This window comes from Eubalaena glacialis, chromosome 19 (genome assembly GCF_028564815.1).
Source record: "Eubalaena glacialis isolate mEubGla1 chromosome 19, mEubGla1.1.hap2.+ XY, whole genome shotgun sequence".
Taxonomy (NCBI): Eukaryota; Metazoa; Chordata; class Mammalia; order Artiodactyla; family Balaenidae; genus Eubalaena; species Eubalaena glacialis.
This window is the reverse complement of record NC_083734.1, coordinates 14,229,618-14,253,262: the sequence shown is the minus strand read 5'-3', so window position 1 is coordinate 14,253,262 and position 23,645 is coordinate 14,229,618. Positions and strand designations below refer to the sequence as shown.

Here is a 23,645-nt window from a genome sequence, read left to right as displayed (position 1 = left end):
AAAAGATAAGGCACTAAGAAAGGGTCAACTCGATTTGTGCCACCTGCTCTTCCCCAACTCCCATGCATGTCCCATTACCTCTCTGATGGTATTTCCTACCACTCTCCCTCTGGCTTACTCTGTTCATCCACCACTAGCTGTTCATCCAGCTTGCTGTTGCTTAAACATGCCAGACACGCTCCCACCTTAGGATCTCTGCCTGGAATGCTCTTCTCCCAGATATCTACTTAGTTAACTCCTGTATCTCCAAGACTGTGCTCCACTTTCACTCTTTCAATGAGGCATATCTGACTATACTACTTAATACTACAATCTGTACTCTCGCTCCCGGCACTGCCTATTTCCCCTACCCTGTTCAATTTTTCCTTTTTTTCTACTCTACTGTATTTATCACCTTTAACATACTATATATTTTATTTATTTATGATGTTTATTGGCTGTGCCTCCTTGCTAGAATTAAGCTCCTCAAAGGTAAGGATCTTTGTCTATTTTTTTTAAATGATGTATTTTTTGTTTACTAAGCACTGAGCACAGTGGCTGGCACAAAACAGATGTTCAATAAAAATTCACTGAATGAAGTTTGGGAAACTCCTGCTTCAGTTTTTCATTTACTTATTTTTTATTTTTTTGGCCACGCCATGGCATGCAGGATCTTGGTTCTACGACCAGGGATGGATGCCGTGCCCCCCGTAGTGGAAGCACAGAGTCTTAACCACCGGACCACCAGGGAAGTCCCCTGTTTCAGTTTTTTATATACGTATGTGTGTACTAGGTTGTGATGTAAAATATATTTCTTATTGAAGAGTGTAGTCAAGAGTGTTTGAAAACTACTGGGGTTAGACTGTATGACCTCTATGGTTCTTTCCAGATATGAGCATTCATGAATTTCTATGTGCAGCTAGTAAATCTCCACTATATCCTTTGGGATACAGCAAGGTGCAGAGCCTAGTGACAACAGCAAGGCACTGATTACTGAAACATAATATTGACACTGAGAAAGCTAAATAGCATCCCTACCTGTTGTATAATAATAGGTTAGAAAGAACTGTGGAAACAGCAAGAACTGTTGAATGCCCCAAAATATAAAAATCTAAACGTAACTCTTCCATCAAAAAGAGATGTAATTTGATGGGCTTCCCTGGTGGCATAGTAGTTAAGAATCCGCGTGCCAACACAGGGAACACGGGTTTGAGCCCTGGTCTGGGAAGATCCCACATGCCACAGAGCAGCTAAGCCTGTGCAACACAACTACTGAGCCTGCGCTCTAGAGCCCGCGTGCCACAACTACTGAGCCCGTGTGCTGCAACTACTGAAGCCTGCGCGCCTAGAGCCCGTGCTCCACAACAGGAGGAGCCACTGCAATGAGAAGCCCGCGCACTGCAAGGAAGAGTAACCCCCACTCAACGCAACTAAAGAAAGCCCAGGCGCAGCAACGAAGACCCAAAAATAAATAAATAAATAAATTTATAAAAAAAAAAAAGATATAATTTGAGAGCAAATCACAAAAGACAACGTTTTCCGCATCAAAATTTCCCTGGTTAAAGCTTCCATTCACTTACTGAAGAAGCGAAGATGAGTGAAGAAAGAGATCGCTTAAAGTCTCTGCTGTAGAAATTGTAACCTGAATGGACTTGGGGAGCAAAGACCACTTCTGAAGTATGTATGATTTCCACTCATCCACGGGCAGATCCATGCTACTTTAAATCTAAAAAATGAATAAGAAAATAAGGAATTCGGATTTCTACAAATGCACAATTCTAGAAAGTCAAGATTTCATTCAAGCATGCATGAAGCAACAAAATCAATTCTTGTGGTCTCTTCTTATAGCTGTTTACATGCTAAGGAAGCATCTATTGTTTCTCACCCCAATTCACTCAACATCCCTTCATTCAGAAATATTTATTGAAAGCTTACTTTGTTCCAGGCATCATACTAGGTACTGGTTATACAATGATGAATCAGAACTCTTACCCAGTTCAGTTTTTTCTTTTCAATCCCCAGGTCACTCCTTTAGTTCAAGCCCGCACCATTTCCTGTCCGGCATTTTTTCTGGAGTGTCATAACTAGTCTCCACGCCCTCAGACCCCCCACTTCCCCATTCCAAATTCAGTACATCCTCCACATTGAGACAGATGTCAGTACTCTGCCTTAAATTCATCAATGCTCCTCCTAGCATTTAGGGAAGCCCAGTACAAACCCTTCATTATTTAACTCTTCGCTTACTTTCTAATGCTCAAGTCTCACTTCCTCCTCTGTACCCTACTATCCTAGCTACTCAAAGCTATCCCCAGCTTGCCAGGCTATTCATCTCCCTAGGTTTTACAAAGACTATTCATTGGCCCTACCCTCACTTGGAGTCCACCTGGCAAATTTCCAAACATTTTTCAGGACCCAGTTCAAATGGTACCTCCTCCGGGAAGCCTTCCCTGATTTTTCCACCTGTGATAGCAGCACACTTTGTGTCTCTCCTGGGGCCCAAACCACGTCTACCTTGAGTTAGTGCTCCTCACAGCAGAAACTCCCTCGACAGACTGTGCTCTCCTCTGAGGGTAGGGACCAGGTCTTATTTACCTTGAGAGATCCCCACTGTGCCAAGCTCAGGGTCTGGAACCTGCGGGAGTTCAGCTCTGGGTTGCTGAAGGAAGCAAGTCAATGCTTTGACTACATCTAGTAGCACAGTTACTATGGCAACAGCTCTACCACTCCTCTGAGCTACCAGTCAGTGTCTGCCCACCAAAGGCCGAGTGGGGTACGTTTCCGAGAGTCAGCTCGGAAAGCTGCCGGAACTCGTCCTCTCCGCGCCCTTCGCTGCGACCGCGTCACGCTTCACGCATCACGCTTCGCACGCTTCGCGCGCTCCGCGGTTCCGCGCCCCGCCCCCTGGCCCCGCAATCCAGCGACTAGGCCCCGGACCTGGGCTCCGGTGAGTCACGTGGGCCACCCGCCGCGCCTCGGCCAATGAAGTGGCTGCTCGGCTCCTAAACCCGCCCCCGTGCCGTGCGCACGTCCGGAGGCCGCCGCGGTGCACGCAGGTCCTCGGGCCAATCGCTTTGGAGCGCGCGGGTTCCCTGGAGTAAAGCCAGGGCTGCAGGGCAGTCGGAGCGCTGGAGTTGTTGCGGCGGAACCATGGTGGGCCACCTGAGCGAGGGGGTCATTGCGGTGAGGAGACGCCTGCGAGCCGGGCGGGGGCCGGGGTGGCTGTGGGCCCTGGGGCTGTGCGGGGTGGAGAAGGGGGAGAGAACACGGGAGGAGGAGACATAGGGGGCCGGGGAGGAACCGCCGGGTGACTCCCTAGAATCATCACTCCTCAAAGCATTTTTCCCATCGTCTGTTAAACACGCTCATGTTTTTCCTGCTTAAGGAAATGAAACAAAATAAACTGTTGATTTTCGCCCATCTCTCTCCCGCAGCCACTCTCTTTCTCCTCCCCTTCCCCCATCCGCAGCCTAACTTTCCTAGAGTTGTCAGTTTTCAGTTCTTTCTTTTTCTCGCCTCCCATTAACCCTTCAACAGACTCCAATCAGTCACTCCCCTGATCACTATAGAGGGAACCCTGGCTGAAGTCAGCAGTGCCTCCAGGTCGTTAAATCCAACAGACACTTGTGAGAGTTAAATTTACCCGAGTTCTCAGCAGCGTTTGACTATTGAGCATCGCTTTCTTTTGGTAACACCCTCTTCTTTCGGTTTCTGTGGCTCAGCTTGGCTTGTCTTTCCCCGTCTTATTTGGAGATCTCTCTGTAAATTTTTGTTGACTCTTCTCCCGAGACAATCAAATTACCATCTATATGTCAATTGATCACAAATTTCTGTGTCCGGAGCCACCTTTACTCTGAAAGACAAACCTCTATCAGCTGCGTACTTGATATCTCAAAAACATTTTAAATTCAACATGTCCCAAAGCAAATCCATTATCTTTCTAAATTTGGGCCTCTACCGTTCCCTGTCTGGATGAATGGCACCATTATTCATTAAGTTATACCAGCCAGAAATTGTGGAATCATTCTTGCTACACATTCAGTCACCCTGGATGTCCAGTCCCTCCCCAAGTCTGGTGTGTTTTACCTCCACATATATCTCTTAAATGCATCTACTTCTCTCCATCCACACTGGCACCATTGTTTCTGCCTGGCCTTCTCACTTCTACCCAGCATAACCCTCCTCCTGCCATTCCCATCATAGCATATTCCCACCAGTTCTTTCCTCCTTTCCAGCCTTTCCTTTTTTTTTTTTTTTTTAATTTAAATCCGGGTATATTTCATACTCCTGCCTTCCACCGAGGCTTTGGACATTCTTTAACCTGTGCCTACTGCCTGGGTGGTTGTTCATTCTCCCCTTGCTGACTAACGTAACCTTCAAGTCTCTGCTCAGTTAACTTCCTCAGAGAAGCCTTCCTTGACTCCCCTTGCTAGGCTAAATCCCTTTATTTTCAGCCCCTAATTCCTGTTTGTTCACGATATTAAACTCTGCCTTTCCTCTTCTGTCAAATGAGGTTAATCATACCTAGTACGTATTGCCTAAGGTTAGTGGGACGATTAAATGAGCTATTAATTTAAAGTGCTTAGTCCATGCCTGATACATAATAAATGCTCATTATATGTTACCTATTATTAATAATCACAGATGTGATCTTACATTTATATGTTGTTTATTTGATTCATATCGGTTACTTTCTGTCTCCCTCCACTGGATTGTAAATTCTTTGAGGCCTGAAATTATGTCTTTTTTTGCTCAACATAGTCTCCCCAATACCGGAAGGACTGCTGGCAAGTTTTAGGTGCCCAATAAATGTTCGCTAATTGCATGAGGCAGGGAAAAGAAAGGGACAGAGATGGATGGGGAAGAACAGTTGGCAGAGTTGAGTGACTATTTTAATAAATTAGAAATAACCCCGAGAACTGATTGCAAATTGTAGTCCTTGTTTACTTTATAGCTGCTACCTTGCATCTTTAAGACAAATTAGGAATTGTTCTTCACTTTCAAGGAAAGTGACTGGTATTTTTCAAATAATTTGATGAGTTAGTTTTTGCCATATTCAAAATTTAGGAAACATATTTCCAGTGTTAGGTGAAGTATCACTTAGGTTTTGTTCGTAAATGATAAGGAAAATTTGTGTGTGTGTGTGTTTGTGGTGAAGGAGTGTAGAGTACCTTTGTCAAGTTTGTTTATCAGCTAAAGCAGGTAATATCATTTTAGTTCAAAAGACATAGACCCCAAAGGGTAAGCACTAACCCACAAATAGTGCATTTTCGGCAAGAGCTAACATAAAATAAGAGATTATGCGTGGAACTATTGTGGTAAATAGAATTAATAGCATTTGTATCTTGAGTAATTAGGTAATACAAAGAAAGGGGAAGGGAACGAATACTTTTGATCATTTCCAATGTGCTAGATACTTTATTATAGTCAGTAGTTACAGTAACCCTGTAAAGTAGATTTTTATCATTAACCCCGTCTTACAGATGAAGTAACTGAAGTCCAGAGAAGTTAAGTAATTTGTGCATGAGGTGAGGATTTGAACATGTGCTCTGAACCATTCCATTCTGTTGTTTTGTATTTTTTTCCTTCCAGTTTTATTGAGATATAATTGACATACAGCACTGTATAAGTTTAAGGTGTACAGCATAATGATTTGACTTACATACATCATGAAACAATTAGCACAGTAAATTTAGTGAATGTCCATCACCTCATATAGATGCAAAATAAAAAGAAAAAAGTATTTTTTTTCTTGTGGTGAGAACTCAGGATTTACTTTCTTAATAACTTTCATATATAACATTGTTAATTATATTTCATATATAGCATTGTTAATTATATTAATCATGTTGTATGTTACATCCCTGGTACTTATTTATCTTATAACTGGAAATTTGTACCTTTTGACCACGTTTGTCCGGTTCCTCCTCCTTCTACTTCCTGCCTCTGGTAACCACAAATCTGATCTCTTTTTTTCTATAAGTTTGTTCATTTGTTTGTTTGTTTTTGAAGTATAATTGGCTTACAGTACTGTGTTAGTTCTTGGTGCACAACATAGTAATTTGATATTTCTGTACATTACAAAATGATCACCACTGTTGCTTTGTATTTTTATTAGCAATGTTAATTTGGAAAATTTAAGTCAGTTCTGTCTTAAGTGTATATATCATGCTATATGTCCCAGAAGAGTAAGTCTTATATTCACTATTTATGACACAAATAAATTAAAAAGAATGATAAAGTACTACATGTATTTGGTTTTAGAATCAAATAAAACAGAAAGGTGCTTGATGAAATTACTGACCTGTCCCTTCCCCCAGTTCTGTTCCTTTAAAAAAAAAAAAAAACCACCTTTACTGAAGTTCAATTTGATTTACATATAACAAAAACTATAATACATATTGTTTACAAACTATATCAGTCTGTAATACATCAAACTATATGCAGTTTGATGAGTTTTGACAAATGTATACACCACCCCAATCTGCTCCTTTCCCATCCCCTGCCCTTACCCTAGGCAACCACTGTTCTGGGTTCTGGTTTCTATCACTATAGGTTAGTTTCCACTGTTCTAAAACGTCATATAAATGGAATCAAATAATATGTACCCTTTGTGTCTGGCTTCTTTCTTTCAGCAAAATGATTTTTGAGATTTATCCATGTTGTTTCAGTAGTTTGTACCTTTTTATTGCCCAGTAGTATTCCATGGTATGAATAAACACAACTTGTTTATTTACCTGTTGAACATTTGGGTTATTTTCCTTTTTGGCTATTATGAATGAAGGTGTTATGAACTTTTATGTACAAGTCTTCTTATGGAAATATATTTTAATTCCTCTGAGATAAATATTGGGGAGTGCAATTGCTGGGTCATGTGATAAGTGAACATTTAACTTTATAAGAAATTGCTAAACTATTTCCAAAGTGTTTATGAGAATTCTGTTTGCTCCATTTCCTCACGAACACTTAGTTTTGTCAGTCTTTTTAGGTTTACCTATTCTAGTGAATGTGTAGTGGTATCTCACTGTGATTTTAATTTGTGTTTCGCTGATGATTAATGATCTTGAGCATCTTTTCATGTGCTTATTGGCTGTTTGTATTCCTTCTTTTGTGAAGTGTATGTTCATATCTTTTGCCTGTTTAAAAAATTGGGACGTGTTCTTATTAGTTGTAAGAATTCTTTATTTAATCTCGACATGTCTTTTGTTAGATAAAAGCATTACATATATTTTCTCCCAATCTGAGGCTTTTCATTCTTTTAATGCTGTTTCTTTTTTTAAATAAATTTATTTTTTTTATTTATTTATTTATTTTCAGCTGCGTTAGGTCTTCGTTGCTGTGCACGGGCTTTCTCTAGCTGCGGCGAGCGGGGGCTACTCTTCGTTTTGGTGCGCGAGCTTCTCATCACAGTGGCTTCTCTGTTGCAGAGCACGGGCTCTAGGCGCACAGGCTTCAGTAGTTGTGGCACGTGGGCTCAGTAGTTGTGGCTTGCAGGCTCTAGAGCACAGGCTCAGTAATTGTGGCGCACGGGCTTAGTTGCTCCGCGGCATGTGGGATCTTCCCGGACCAGGGCTCTAACCCGTGTCCCCTGCATTGGCAGGCAGATTCTTAACCACCAGGCCACCAGGGAAACTCAATGGTGTTCTTTTAAAAGAGCAGTTTTAAATTTTGATGTTCAGTTGGTTTTTTTTGTTTTGTTTTTCCTTTTCTGAATTGTATTTTTCTGTCCCCAAAAATCTTTGTTTCCCCCAAGGTTACAAATCTTTTGTCCTGTGTTTTCTTCTAGAAGTTTTATAGTTTTAGTTTATATTCAGGTCTGTAATCCATTTCAAGTTTACCTTTTTATGTGTGGTGTATAGATCATTCTTTCCATTGCAGATATTCAGTTGTTTCAGCCCCATTTGTTATAAAGACTATAATGTTCCATTGAATTGTGTTGTCACCTTTGATAAAATTTATATATGTGGGTCTATATCTGGAATGCCTATTCTGCCATTGCTCTATATGTCAGTACTTACACCAGTACCACATTGTCTTCATAACTGTAGTTATATAGTAAGTCTTGAAATAGGGTAGTATAAATTCTCCAGCTTCATTCTTTTTCAAAATTGTTTTACTGAATCTAGGTTCTCTATATTTTCATATATATTTTAGAATCAGCTTGTCAATTTCTAGTAAAGAAAGCCTGATGGGATTTTGATTGATAGTGCATTACATTTATAGATCAATTTGGGATCAATTGACTTCTTACAGACATTGAATCTTTCAAACCATGGACATGCTATATCTCTCATTTACTTAGGTTTTCTTTAATTTCTCTCAGTGTTTTGTAGTTTTCAGTATGCAAGTCTTGCATATGTATTGTTAGACTTAGGTTTTTTTAATGGTATTAAAATAGTATTTTTAAAAATTTCATTTTCCATTTGTTAATTGGCAGTATATAAAAATACAGTTGATTTTTGCATATTAACCTTGTATCCTGAAAACTCGGTAAATTGACTTAGTAGTTTTTTGTAGATGCCTTAAGATTTTCTACATACATGACTTTATCTGCACATAAAGACAGTTATTTCCTTTTCAATCTTTATGCCTTTATTTCTTTTTTTAAAATATATTTTTAAAAAAACATTTATTTATTTATTTATTTATTTAGGCTGCGCCAGGTCTTAGTTGTGGCACATGGGATCTTCGTTGTGGTATGCGGACTCTTAGTTGCAGCATGCGGGCTCTTAGTTGTGGCATGCAGGCGGGATCTAGTTCCCCGACCAGGGATCAAACCCGGGCCCCCTTCATTGGGAGCTCAGAATCTTACCCACTGGACCACCAGGGAAGTCCCTATGCCCTTATTTCTTTTTCTTGTCTTGTTGCATTAGTTAGGAGCTCTACTGCCATATTTAGTAAAAGTGATGAGAGTTATATCCTTGCCTTGTTCCTGATCTTAGGGGAGGTCATTCAGTCTTTTGCCATTAAGTGTGATTGGTAATTAGATTATTGGGTAGATGCCTGCTATCATTTTAACCCTATCTTCTATTCCTAATTTGCTGAGACTTTTTATAATGAATAAGTGTTGAATTTTGTCAAATGCTTTTTCTGCATCTATTGAGATGGTTGTGGTTTTTCTTCTTTATTCTGTTAATGTGACAGACTACAATAATAGATTTTTGAATGTTGAGTAAACCTTGCCTTCTTGGAATAAACCTCACATGGTCTTGACATATTATATACATTTTATATAGTGCTATATTTGATTTACTGATTTTTGTTGAGGATTTTTACATCTTTATTGATGAGTGATATATAGATCTGTAATTTTTCTTTCTTACAATGACTTTGTTTTTTCTATCAGAGTAAAGCTAACATCATACAATGAGTTGTAAAGTGTTCTCTTCTATCTCCTAAAATAATTTATGCAAGATTGGTGTTTTTTGTCATTCAATGTTAGATAGAATTTACCAGTAAAGCCATCTGGACCTAGAGTTTTCTCTTTTGGAGTATTTTAAATTATAAATTTAATTTCTTTAATAGATGTAGAATTATCTAGATTTTTTGTATTTTTATGTAGTTTTGATAATTTGTGTTTTTTTTAAGGGACTTATCCATTTAATCTAAGTTGTTTCATAAAGTTCCTAATATTCCCTTATTATATATATATAAATATATATAAAATTTTATATATGTATGATTTATAGTGATGCCTTTTTCATTCCTGGTATTGAAAATGTGTGTTTTCTTTTTCTTTACCAGACTAGCTAGAAGTTTATCAATTTTATTGATCTTTTCAAAGAACCAGCTTTTGGTTCAATTGTGTTTTTCCTATTATTTATCAATTTTCTATTTCATTGATTTTTGCTCTTTTATTATTTCTTTCCTTCTGTGTACTTGGGTTTAATTTATTCTTTTTCTGGCTCCTTATGGTGGAATCTTAGATAATTGACTTTGGAGCTTTTTTCTTCTCTAATGAGATCATTTAAAGCTGTATTTTCCCCTCTAAGCATTGCTGTAGGTACATCCCACAAATTTAGATAGATTGTATTTTAAGTTTCATTGTTAATAACTTTCTAATTTCTCTTGTGATTTCTTCTTCAACAGATGGGTTATTTAGAAGGTTGTTGTTTAACTTCCAAGTATTTGGAGATTTTCTAGATATCATATTGTTATTGATTTCCAGTTTAATTCTAGTGTGGTCAAATAACGTACTCTGTATGATTTCAACTTTTCAACATTTATTGAGAGTTTTACTGCCCAGTATATGGACTATCTTGATGAAAATGTTCCAGGTACACTTAAAAGAATGTGTATTTTGCAGTTGTTAGATGATCTAATTAGGTCAAGTTTGTTGATAGTTTAAGTTTTCTATATTCTTATTTCTATATTTTTTGGTCTATTTGCCCTGTCAATTACTGAGAGAAGAATGTTGAAACCACCAATTATAATAGTGGGTTTGTCTATTTCTCCTTTTCATTCTGTCAGTTTTTCCTTCATGTATTTTGAACCCTGTTGTTAGGTGAACACATTTATCATTGTGTCTTTTTTTTTTTTTTGGCCATGCTGTGCAGCATGTGGATCTTAGTTCCCCGACTGGGGATCGAACCCGTGCCCCCTGCAGTGGAAGCGCGGAGTCTTAACCACTGGACCACCAGGGAAGTCCCCATTGTGTCTCCTTTAGGAATCAACCCTATTATTATTATGAAATGTCCTTTTTTATCCCAGGTAATATTCCTTGTCCTGAAGTCTACTTTGCCTGCTTTTTTTTTTTTTAAATCTTGAGTGTTACGTCTATATATATATATTTTTAACTTTGGGTTTATTGATTGATTGATTGATTGATTGATTGATTGCTGTGTTGGGTCTTCGTTTCTGTGCGAGGGCTTTCTCTAATTGCGGCAAGTGGGGACCACTCTTCATCGCAGTGCGCGGGCCTCTCATTATCGCCGCCTCTCTTGTTGCGGAGCACAGGCTCCAGAGCGCAGGCTCAGTAATTGTGGCTCACGGGCCTAGTTGCTTCGCGGCATGTGGGATCTTCCCAGACCAGGGCTCGAACCCGTGTCCCCTGCATTGGCAGGCAGATTCTCAACCACTGCGCCACCAGGGAAGCCCTGCCTGCTTTTAATGATACATCTTTCTCCAGTATTTTATTTTTAATTTGCCTTTTTATATTTGAAGTGCGTTTCTTGTACAGAGCAAATAGTTGGGTCTGTCTTATTCATTACAATAATTTCTTCCATTTAATTGGAGTACTTGAACCATTTACACTTAATATAATTACAAGTTTGGGTTTAAGTTTTTCATTTTGTTGCTTGTTTTTTTATTTGTTCCATCTTTTCTTTGCTGTTGTTTTTCTATTTTTTAACTTTTCCCAACTTCTGGATTATTTGAGTATTTTTTATGATTACAATTTATTTCCACTATTGGCGTATTAGTGATGCTTTACGTTTTTAATGATTGTTTTAGGGCAACGCATCCTAGCTTGGACTACTATAACAAAATACCATAGACTAGGTGATGTAAACAGCATATTTATTTCTCACAATTCTAGAGACTGAGAAATCCATCAAGGCACCAGCAGATTTAGTTCTGGGTGAGGGCTGTCTTCCTGGCTTGCAGCTACTATCTCACTGTGCTCACATGACCTCTTCTTTGTGTGGGGAGAGAGTGAGTTCAGGTGTCTCTTCCTCTTTTTTTTTTTTTTTTTCTGGCTGCACCTTGTGGCATTCAGGATCTTAGTTGCATGACCAGGGATTGAGCTGTGCCCCCTGAAGTGGAAGCGCAGAGTCTCAACCACTGGACTGCCAGGGAAGTCCCTCTCTTCCTCTTTTTATAAGGACAGTAATCTCATTATGGGGGCTCCACCCTTGTGACCTCATCTGAAAGTAGTTGCCTCCAAAGACCCCATCTCTTGATACTCTCACACTGAGGGTTAGAGCGTCTACATATGAATTGGGAGGTGGGGTCAGGACACAAATGTTCGGTCCAGAACACAGTGGTTCTCAAATGTTTTGATTTTAGAATACCTTTCATTTGTAAAAAATCATTGAGCACCCCCCCACCAAAAGCTTTTGTTTTTGTGGGTTGTATCTCCCTTACCATATTTGAAATTATAACAGATATTTAAAAAATATTTATTCATTTAAAATAGTAATAAAACTCATCTGTTAACATAAATAACATGTTTTAGGAAAAACAGTTATATAGTTCAAAACAAATAGAAAAGTGACATTGTTTTACATTTTTGCACATTGCTTTAATACCTGGCTTACTAGAAGACGTGACAGCTAGATTTTCATACCAGCTTCTGCGTTCAGTATATGGATATATGGTTTTTTTGGTCGAACTATATGGAGGAAATCTGGCTTCAAATATGTAGTTGGAAAAAGGAGTATTTTAATAGCCTTTTCAGGCTTCTTTTCTGATCCTTGTGATCTTGTAATATAATAAGAAATATGTTTGGTCTTTGTCCAGTTTTTGGTACACAGAACTCCTAAAACCCTTGGAATTTCCTGAGTGATAGGGTGGGAGGAGCTTTTTTCGTTACTTATGATTAGCCCCTTTCAACCATACCTGAAGTTTAATGAGGTAACTCTTGGTGGGCCCCAGGGTAGCTTCAGGACAGGGGTTGATTGCCAGGAACCATTCATGTGATTAAAGAGTTGGAACTTTCTGCTCTACACCTCACCCCACAGGATACAGGCTGGAGATTGAGCTAATCACCAATAGCCAGCGATTTAATCAATCATGCCTATGTAATGGGGCCTTCAGAAAAATCCTTAAACAACAAAATTCAGAGGGCTTCTAGTTTGGTGAACACATCTACATGCTGGGAGGGGGCACACCCCCAGACTCCACAGGAACAGAATCTCCTGTGCTTGGGACCCATCCAGACTTTGTCTTATGTGCCTCTCCATCTGATTTTTGTTTGTATCCTTTTAACTCTCTCTTATAATATACCAGTAACACTAAGTAAAGTGTTTCCCTGAGTTCTGTGAGGGACTCCAAGGAAGTCCCCACGATTTGTAGCCAAGTCAAATAGAAGTGTAAACTGGGTCACCTGGGGACCCACTACTTGAGATTAGTGTATGAAGTGGGCACTTGGACAGTCTTGTGGGACTGAGCCCTTAACCTGTGGGGTCTACACTAATTCTGGGTAGTTAGTGTCAAAATTAAGTTGACTTGTGAGACGCCCAGTTGGTGTCTGCAGAGAATTGCTTCATGTGGAAAACCCACACATTTGGTGTCAGAAGTGTTTTGAATAGAAAATCAGGTTTCCTTTAATACTGTATCAAAACTCAACAAATGGTAGTTTCTTAAAGGTTAGTTGGAATGTAGATTTGGCCTGTCTTCCATTTTGAATAGATCTTTTACCTATGCATTATTTGTAATGCCATGTTTCAGTCATTTGGAAAATATTGGTTCATTGCATTTTACAGATCTTCCAAATGTTGATATATTTTGTTATATGACAAAAATTCATGCTTATTAACATCATTACTGGTTTAATTAAGAAAAGTCAGTAAGTATTAGGAAGCTGGTGAATACAAGTTTTCAAAAGTCCTGACTTTCATTAGAAAACTCCTTTATCATTGGCAACAAATACAGTTAATTGTCTCACTTTATTTTTGAGAAGATATCCACTAAATTCCCAAGTCTGAATAACCACAGTTTGTCGTTTGCCCATTCAAGTTGAAATGACGTTCCATGAGAAAAAAACGGCTGGTTCAACTTGCAGCTTGAACAGTTGTAGCAGTGCTTTTCCTCAAGGCCGCAGCCGTACTTCAGCAGAAGTACTTTGGCATACTTTCTGTATGGTTGCATAGAATATTAAAATTTTTTTGTCCTCAAGGTTAAGATTTAATGTAATAAATAATTTTATTTCTTCAAGTTTCTTTTTTTTTTTTTAGTGAAACTCTGCTCCCCAGTGTGTTCAGGGCAGTGAAGCATACAGTGACTACTACTATAGTAACTCGGCTAAGGCATCCGTAGTTTACCTACCACTGCTTTGCACCATCAGTGCAAATGTCAACACAGCTGTTTCAGGATAAACCATGAGTTTTGAAAGTGATTCAACACTTTGAGTATTTCAGCATAGTCTGTGTTTGCTGTCAAGCATTCACACGAAAGAAGATCTTACTAGATGATTAGTTGGTGCTGATAGGGGATGAACACAAGCAAAGCAGCCAGTCCAGCCACATCTATCTATTCATCCATTCATAAGGCAAAAGTAGAATTCTGCGGAAGAGATATTAACTCAGTCTTCATGATGTATCTTGTTCTTTAATTCAACAAGTTGCTTTATTATTAGAAAGTGGAACTGCTGTGATTTCTATTACTGATTTTTCATCCAGTAGACATTCATAAGTGGTAATAGTATAAAGTTTTATTAGTCCTTCAGCCAGTTTTTCATTGTATTGAATGAACGAGAGTGAGGAGGACAAAAGCTTGTTTATTATGATGAAAATAGTTTTCAATTTATGTACCCTCTGAAAAGGTCTTGGGACCCCAGATGGCAATGGACATTATGAACAATACGTTGTTCAGTGTCTAGATTATGTGTATAGAGAATATTGAGTTGTTCTGGCAGACTGTTAACTTACTTGCAGATCAGCTGAGCCCTTTGAGACTGTAGTGGGTCTAGAGTAGCTTTTACTTTGGGGATAGTTTAGTCTATTTCTAAAGCATGGCCTTTCTGGGGTTTCTACTGAATGCACCAGGTGTTTACTGAGTTCTCTCCACTCAAATGGCTAATTGGAACTCAAATGTATTCTAGCCTGGGTGAGCGCCAGTAACTTTTCAGCTTGTAGCTCTCTAATCTTTACCTGGCCTGTGGCACCTCATTCTGTGTATGCACAACTGAGAATTCAGCCAAAAACTCAAGGGAACCCCTGCATAGGTTATTGAAGCTCTTTCTCTATGTAGCTCCCTCCTGTCGGGTACTCTGCCTCCAGGAAGTCCAGATAACTCACCTCCCCAAACTGATCTGTGCTCAGCAGGACTGCCATATTCTTCTTGGGTTCCCTTCCCTATGCTATGGTCCAAAAGTGCCTCTGTGCAGAAACTCATTTGTTTTCCTTTCAGGGATCACAGTCTTGTTCTACCTGTTGCCTGGTATTTGAAAACAGTTTATATATTTTTGTCTAGTTTTTAGTTTATGGTTGGAAGAGCTAGTCTGGTATCACTTATTTCAGCATGGGCAAAAGCAGACGTCAGACAACGAGTTTTAGCTAGCTAGTTTTTCTGATGGTTACCTTTAAATGATGCCTTTTTAAAAATGAACTAAAAGCCTGATTAATAGTTATTTTGCTTTTGTTAGAAATTATTTTTATAATTGCTAATAGAGTCATGAGATTTAACATTCAAAAAGTATAAAAGAGGATGCAGTGCAAGGTCTGCCTCCCACACGTGTCCCCCATCACCCAATTCCTCTCACAAGAGGCAACCAGTGGTATAGAAACATCTTCTTTTTTTTCTTTTTTGGGCTGCGCTGGGTCTTTGTTGCTGCGCGCAGGCTTTCTCTAGTTGGGGCGAGCGGGGGCTACTCTTCATTGCGGTGCACGGGCTTCTCATTGCAGTGGCTTCTCTTCTTCTCTTGTTGCGGAGCACGGGCTCTAGGCGCGCGGGCTTCAGTAGTTGTAGCACGCGGGCTTCACTTGTTGTGGCGTGCAGGCTCAGTAGTTGTGGCTTGCAGCCTTAGTTGCTCCGCACCATGTGGGATCTTCCTGGACCAGGGCTCGAACCCGTGTCCCCTGCATTGGCAGGTGGATTCTTAACCACTGCGCCACCAGGGAAGTCCCTAGAAACATCTTCTTAAGGCTGCATAATATTCTGTTTTAAGGATTTGCTGTACTTATTTGTTTCATTCCCTATTAATGGGCAGTGTAGGAAAATAAATGTGCTATTATGACTAATGAGTACATATGCGATGCCAGCTTTTTAGATGTAGTATCCTTGTCAGTAAGTATGAATCCCACTTTTATGATTTTATGATTTGTCCAGAGTGATAAAACTTGAAGTAGATTTTCAAATGATAAGCTCCGAAAAGGGTCTTTTAATAATGTCATCTGTGGTTTATTCCAGACACCAAATTAAAAATGTCAAGTTTTAATCATGATTTGAGTGCCTATCTCATAAGCATCTGTTTTTACTTTTTCAGGCCATAATGCAACAAGGAGATACATCCATAAAACCCATTCTCCAAGTCATTGTGAGTACCTACATATTTTTATGTCAAACGTTTTTTAAACTTACATATAATTATAAATTACATTTGATAGAGGACATACAGTCCACTTTAGGAAATGTGTCCACTTTACAAAATTCTCTTCATCATCACAAAAATAGTCCAGTCCATGTTGTAACTCTGAGAGGGGAACCAGGCTTTATTTTTAATGTTGTGTTAGCCAGAGTTTGACCTTTGAAGGTTCACATTTGAGGCTTTGCCTTTCTGTTCTTTCCACAGTTGGTGGATACTGTAGCGCTACACATCATTACTTCTGCCTCCTTGGTTGTCTTTCTGCCCTGGGGTTTGTCTTGCTCAAATCTGCCTTACATATGGCCTCTGGAGAGATCTACCTGAAAGGAACTTGTCTGCTTAAGATTCTTCATTAACCCTATCATTCATTTAAGGAGGTCTCAAATTTTAGTGAGAATTTTAAAAATCAATAGGAGCAGAATCCTGGATCACACTTGCAGATTGTGAGTCAGTAAGCCTGATGGTCTGTCTCCCTGTTATTCCCAAACTCCCTGCCAGTCATCTTTTTTTTTTTTAAAGGCAAATATCCCAGTTTTATTATTTTATTTTATTTTTTAAAATTTTGTTTACTTTCAGCTGCGATGGGTCTTCGTTGCTGCGTGCGGGCTTTCTCTAGTTGCGGTGCACGGGCTTCTCATTGCGGTGGCTTCTCTTGTTGCGGAGCACGGGCTCTAGGCGTGCGGGCTTCAGTAGTTGTGGCACACAGGCTCAATAGTTGTGGCTCTTGGGCTCTAGAGCACAGGCTCAGTAGTTGCGGCGCACGGGCTTAGTTGCTTCCCAGCATGTGGGATCCTCCCAGACCAGCGCTTGAACCCGTGTCCGCTGCATTGGCAGGCGGATTCTTAAGCACTGTGCCACCAGGGAAGTCCCTCCGTGCCAGTCGTCTTAAGGCTGTTTTTGTATTTCATTTTCTTCAGAAAGCTGCCTCTGATTTCCTTCAAGCTGGAATAAATGTCTTGTCATTATGTGCACACCTCTGCTATGTCTCTCTGCCTCCGTCTCCACCCCAGTTGTAAGCCTCTTCAGGGCAAGGAGTTTTTCTTCCATTTTGTATTTTTATCATGTTTCCTGCATAGTACTATACATGTATTAGGTGCCTTATTGTATGTTTTTTTAAATTAATTTTCAATCAAATTTGAGTTAAGGGAGAGAGAACAGAAGAGTATTGGCAACCTATTTTATTCTCGTTTATGTTGTGTTTAGTGTTAGTAGAGAGAGGTTGGTGGGAGAATCATCAAATCCAATTTTCTTTTACTTGGATTTAGGTGTCAAGAGAATGGGCAAGCAGTTCAATTGTGTTGAACTAATGGCAAACGCACTCTCCTGCCACTTAAGTTTACTGATCCCTGGGGACTGAGCAGACAACCTGGCTAATGAATCATGTTTTCTCTCCTAGAACATCCGTCCCATTGCTACAGGGAATAATCCACCCCGTTATCGACTGCTTATGAGTGATGGATTGAATACTCTGTCTTGTACGTATGATGTATAAATCTAGGAATTTGTATTTAAATAATAAAAGCGCACCCAACACTTTGATTGCAGTAATTGGAGCATTCCAGAAGCCTACATTGGCTTGGCTGTGCCTTCGTAAAGACAGAATTGCAGCTGGCAGAGAGCATTCTAACAATAGACTAGGTCGAGTGGAAAGCTGCCACTTGGCTTAATTAATTTTGTCTAACTGGTGCTCTGTGCTTTCTTTGATTAATTTCCCTTAGGGTGATATTGACGTTTAGTGAATATGATTGGTTAGCTGTCCTATACTTGTCTTTTTGGGGTTTTATTTCTGTGTTGGAAGCTTTACAGGGAGAAAGGAGAGAATTTGCAGAGTATATACTTACTATCTAGTCACAAGGTGAAGGACCTAGAAAAGATTTTTTAGTCTTTGTCATGAAACCTGAATGATGGAAAAGATGATTTGGGGCACTTTAAGAAATACTTAATTTCAAAGTAGCAACAGCTGTTTAATGCACATCAAATTAGTACTGTTTTTCACTATGCAGAGTCTGAGTAGTTTTAATATTTAAGGCATTGTTTTTCTTTGCTGGTACAGGTATGATCGGCTTTTAGATTGTCATGACTGAAATGTTTTAGAGACTGAAGTAATCTCTGTGCTTTTCAGCTTTCATGTTGGCAACACAGTTGAACCCTCTTGTTGAGGAAGAACGATTGTCTAGCAACTGTATTTGCCAGATTAACCGATTTATTGTGAACACTCTGAAAGATGGAAGGTATGTGGTATCTTTTTTTCTGTTCTATTGTGTTGTATAATGGGACTAATTTTTGAACAGAGAAGTTCATTGGATGCCAAAATTCAATTAGAAGTCGAAAAGCTTTCAGCTAAGAATTTACAACTATTGAGTTCTGAACTCAGGCAACTAAAATGTGGCACCAAAAGGAGAAAAATATGGAACTGAACTGGAGGTTTCACAGCAGAAAATTAAAGCCGAATGCAGAACTCTTATTTCTAATCTCTTCAGCAGCACTGATTTTAGGATTCTCTTTTTAAGTATCTTTTAATGAAATGGGATCACTTATTAGGGCAAAAGAAGATATAATTAATTATGTAACACTGCTCTTTTTGCAGTCTTGAATCTTTCATAGTAAACGCTTTCTTCAGCCAACAGAGTATGCTAAATACCTACAAGATGCTACATGCTAGAGATACAGTGGTGAACAAAACTGTTATTCACACCTGATTAACCACTGCTGAAATATGACGTTTTTTGTTGGCTAGCAGAGTCATATTTGCCAAATCTAGGGCAATTTAAAAGTCGAAATAAAAATAGGGACTCCCCAGTGGTCCACTGGTTAAGACTTTGCACTCCCAATGCAGGGGGCCTGGGTTCGATCCCTGGTCAGGGAACTAGATGCCGCATGCTGCAACTAAAAGATCCTCATGCCGGAACGAAGATCCTTCAGGCGGCAACGAAGATCCCGCCTGCCACAACTAAGACCCGGCGCAGCCAAATAAATAAATAAATGATTAATTAATTAAAAGTAAATAAGTAAATAAATAAATAGTAACAGACTGCAACCTACTGAATAAAATAAGAATTCATAAGTCTATACTGAATAAATGAATACGGGGGGGGAACAGAAAGCTTTTTCTTACAATAGAATGTCATGTAAAAATGTAAATGGATTGATGGAATTAGAAAATCACCATTTGGCAACCGTCGTAGTATTAATTCAGGCAGGAAACATTAATAGGTGCTATGTAAGTTTCTTGTGGCTGCCGTAACAAATTACTGTAAATTTGGTGGTTTAGAACAACAGAAATTATTTTCCCTGGAAGTTAGAAGTTGAAGTCAGTTTCACCGGGCTGAGATCATGGTGTTGGCAGGGCCCGCCTCCTTCTGGGAGCTCTCTGGGGGAATCCATTCCTTGCCTTTTCCAGTTTCTGGTGGTTGCTAGCATTCCTTGGCTTACGGCTGCATCACTCCAATCTCTCCCTCCATGGTCACATTACCTCTTCTTCTGTCTATGCCAGGTCTGCCTCTGCCTCCTTCTTAGAAGGATATGTGGTTGCTTTTAAGGCCCATCGGATAATCTGGAATAAAATTGCCACTTCAGTCCTTAGTTTAATCACATCTGCAAAGTCCCTTTTTGCCATATAAGGTAACATTCATAGGTTCCAGGGATTAGGACTTGAATATCTTTTGGTTGGGGGTGGTCATTTAGCCTACCACAGATGCTGAAACAAGTGGTAAAAATTTGATGGAGGAACAAGTTATTTATAGGGTAAAAGTACCTCCCCAGAGCATAATTATTAATTGTAAAAGGAAAAGAAGCAACTTTACAGTGGAAAAAGCTGGCAGACAACACCTTATTCCAATGATTGACGTTAACATTACCAGTAATGGGACAAACAGAAGTCATGTATTACCTGGTAGGATGCAGTGAGAAGAACATGGTATCAGTACTATTATATTCTTGCCAAAGATGCATAATCTGTATCTAATCATGAGGAAGCCTCAGGTAAATTGAGGGACATTCTATAAAATAACTGATTTTCAAATTTCAAGCATGAAAGTAAAAGAATCCTTCCAGATTCAGGGAGTCTAAAGAGATATAATTAAATATAACAAGTGATCCTGAACTGGATCCTATTGCTATTAAGCATATCATTAAGACAATTTATGAAACTTGAATGGATTCTGTGGATTAGATGGAAGAATTCTTTATGTTTCAAGTTCAGTAACTTAACCAGGCTATGTCTCAAATGTCAGTGGTTCCTTTTTTTTTTTTTTCCCCTCCTGGTGCATGGTGCCCTTTCAGTCTGCAGTTAGGAGTTAGATCTTTCTTTTTGATGAGATTGTTCAGTTATTCCTTAATGATCTTTTCTGTTTCATTTGAGTTCCAGTTTTTACTTATGTTTCTGTTTCATTTGAGTTCCAGGATAACTTTGTTCTCCATGTACGTCTTCAGTTTGCTCTAGTCTTTTTTCTAATGCATGCATTGGATTCATTTAAGATTTTCCAACGTATTATATATTATAGTTCAGTTTTTAGCTTTCTCTGTTCTGTTCCTTGATGTTTATAGTTTAAGTATGAGAAGTATAATGATACTGCTTTTGTTCTGTTTTTTCCTTAACTTTTCAAGCTCCCTTTTCTTCTCAGTCTCTTGTTTCATCTCATCTTTTGACTTTTATTGAATTCTTAGTCTTATTTTGCACACCACACTTGGGAAGTATTCCCTTTCTTGGCTTATGCTTTCCTCTAGATGGGATTGTTAATTGTCTCTGCCTCTTCTGTTCCTTTTATTTTTATACACTGTTGTGTGTTACATTGTTGCTATGTCATTTCTTTTTATCTTGTTCATGCTTAATGTGGACAGTTTTGTCCAGACTTCATTTGCTCTGACATAGTCTAGGCTAGGTACATCCCCTTGCCAACCTTCCCACTTGGGACCTGTTATCTTCCATTCTAGGCTACCTTGGAGTGCTTGGGTGGTGCTTTCTAGCCACTTTTCTCTCCTCTAGGGCATGGTATAGGGGAGGGTGGAGAACTTTGCTGTGGTTGAGTACTAAACCTGGAGCTCCATTCACTCCAGTCTGGGGTGGAGTTCCACTCCCATGGGCTTTGCCTTATTTCACCGCCTCAGCATGGCTGCATGCCATGTGTTCCTTCCTGCCTCTGCTGAGAACCTGTGTGTGTACGACCAGGTTTATTCCTTACCTTGACGGTCAGTTAGGTTTGATGGTCATTTAGGTTTATTCCCAACAGTGCTTTAGCAGTCATCCTTGTACATTTATCTTTACATGCTCATGCTGTTATTTCTTAGGAGTTGTGGGGATCAAAGGACGTCTGTTGTAGAAAGTATACCAATTAACATACTCAGGAGCCTTGTGTAAGAGTACCTGTTTCTGAATAGGCAAATACACAGACAGAAATTAGATTCGTGGTTTCCAGTGGTGGGGGAATGGAGAGTGACTGCCATGGAGCACAGGGTTTCTTTTTTGGGGTGGTAGAAATGTTCTGAAGTTAGGTAGTGGTGATGCTTGCACAACTCTGTAAATATACTAAAAACCACTGAATTATACTTTTAAAGGATAAATTTTATGGTATGTGTTCAATAAACCTGTTTTTAGGGGGGAAAAAATACTTGTTTCCCCTTAACCTTGTCAACATAGCAGATATTACTGATTTTTAAAAAATAATTGCCAGTCATCATTATTTTAACTTAAATTTCTGTATTATAAAAGGAAAACAATAGATATATAAAATAATAAATTCCCCTGTTAGTGAGGTCAAGTGTCTTTTCATATACTTACTCTTTATACTTTTTCTCTGAATAGCTTTTGATGATATACTTTGTCTTTTGCGTGTGTGTGTTCAGGGAGATGTGGAGGATGCGCTTTGTAAATCAGGGATATCAATGAATTCTTTGTTAGCTAATTCTTTATTAGACCTTGTAGTCTACCTTTATAGACTGTTTATGGTGTCTTGTGATGTGGAATTAAAGAATTTTTAAAAAATTTAGTCAGTTTTGTCCATTTTTTTCTTTATGGCTTCTGAATTTTGTATTTTGCTTAGGAAGCTTCTTGACTGGGTTATTTAAAAATACTTCTTAGTTCTTCAGACATTCTGTGGATTTTTTAAAGTAGATTTTGGTTCATCTGAGGTTTTGTTTTGTTTTTTAGTTTTAAAAGCAGTGGGATTATTTTAAGTTATTTAAGGTTTTGATTTCTGTTTTTTATTGAAGTATAGTTGATTTACAGTATTGTATTAGTTTCAGGTGTACAATGTAGTGATTTGATATGAGGTTTACTTTTATATAGGGTATGAAGGAGTAATTTAGCTTAATTTTTGCCAAATGGATAGTCCATATCATGGAAGACTTACAGTAAGGAGTTTATTTTATTCTAAGTGTGATGGGAAGCTATAGGCTTTCGAGCAGGGGAGTATTGGTACAGTCTGATTTAAGTTTTTTAAAGTTTCCAAGAGATTATTTTGATAGCTGTGTGGAGAGTTGATGGTTGGTGACAAAAACAGATAAAGAGAGACTAGTATTCCATTTATCTGACTCTGTTCTGTTTGCCATCTTTTCCTTTGATCTGCTTGTCTAGTCCCGTGTCAGTGCCAGAGTTTGTTTTTTCTTTCTTTTTTTTTTGGTGACATCTTCTTGAGATATAATTCATATACCATACAGTTCATCTATTTAAAGTGTAAAATAGTTTTTACTATATTCAGAGTTGTGCAGCCATTACCACAATTAATTTTAGAATATTTTATTGCCCTCCAAATAAACCCTGTACCCTTTAGATATCACCCCCAAACTCCCTATCCTCCCAGCCCTAGACAACCGCTAATCTACTTTCTGTCTCTATAGGATTTGCTTATTCTGGACGTTTCTTATAAATGAAGTCATATAATATGTGGTCCCTTGTGGCTGACTTCTTTTACTAAGCATGATATTTTCAAGGTTCATCCATGTTGTACCACATGTCAGTACGTCATTCCTTTTTATGGCCAAATAGTATTCCATTGTATAGATATGTCACATTTTGTTTATCTAGTCGTTTGGACGTTAAGGTTGTTTCCACCTTTTCGCTATTATGAATACTGTAGACGTTTGCGTACAAGTTTTTGTGTGGACATATTTCCATTTATTTTATATATATCTAGGAGTAGAATTGTGTGTCAAATGGTAACTTTATGATTAAATTTTTGAGGAACTGCCAGACTGTTTTCCAGAGTGGCTACAGTAATTTACATTCCCTCTAGCAATGTATGAGGGTTCCAGTTTCTCCACATCTTCATCAACACAGATAATTACATCTGCCGTAGTGTTTCCAGGTAAAGTATCATCTGTAGAATATTTTAGTAACTTACAGATGATGTCTTCCTTTACTTTTTTCTCCCCCCAAATTTTCTTCGTAGTTTTTCTTTCTTTTTTTAGTTTATTTATTTTTGGCTGTGTT

The 23,645-nt window shown here is 38.7% G+C and overlaps 2 protein-coding genes across 2 annotated transcripts in view; one reads left to right on the top strand and one right to left on the bottom strand.

Moving 5' to 3' along the window:
• Positions 1-2,835, bottom strand: part of SMYD4 (SET and MYND domain containing 4) — a 33,850-nt gene extending 31,015 nt beyond the window's left edge. The window contains exons 1-2 of the mRNA XM_061175554.1: positions 2,572-2,835; positions 1,560-1,705 (exon numbers count right to left, since the gene is read on the bottom strand). Coding sequence (XP_061031537.1) covers positions 1,560-1,693 — 134 coding nt within the window. The 5' untranslated portion in view covers positions 1,694-1,705; positions 2,572-2,835. The remainder of the gene's footprint in view (positions 1-1,559; positions 1,706-2,571) is intronic.
• Positions 2,836-3,016: 181 nt separating this feature from the next.
• The window catches only part of RPA1 (replication protein A1), a 52,511-nt gene continuing 31,882 nt past the window's right edge, over positions 3,017-23,645 (top strand). Inside the window, exons 1-4 of the mRNA XM_061174850.1 lie at positions 3,017-3,159; positions 16,121-16,171; positions 17,616-17,694; positions 18,342-18,450. Coding sequence (XP_061030833.1) covers positions 3,127-3,159; positions 16,121-16,171; positions 17,616-17,694; positions 18,342-18,450 — 272 coding nt within the window. The 5' untranslated portion in view covers positions 3,017-3,126. The remainder of the gene's footprint in view (positions 3,160-16,120; positions 16,172-17,615; positions 17,695-18,341; positions 18,451-23,645) is intronic.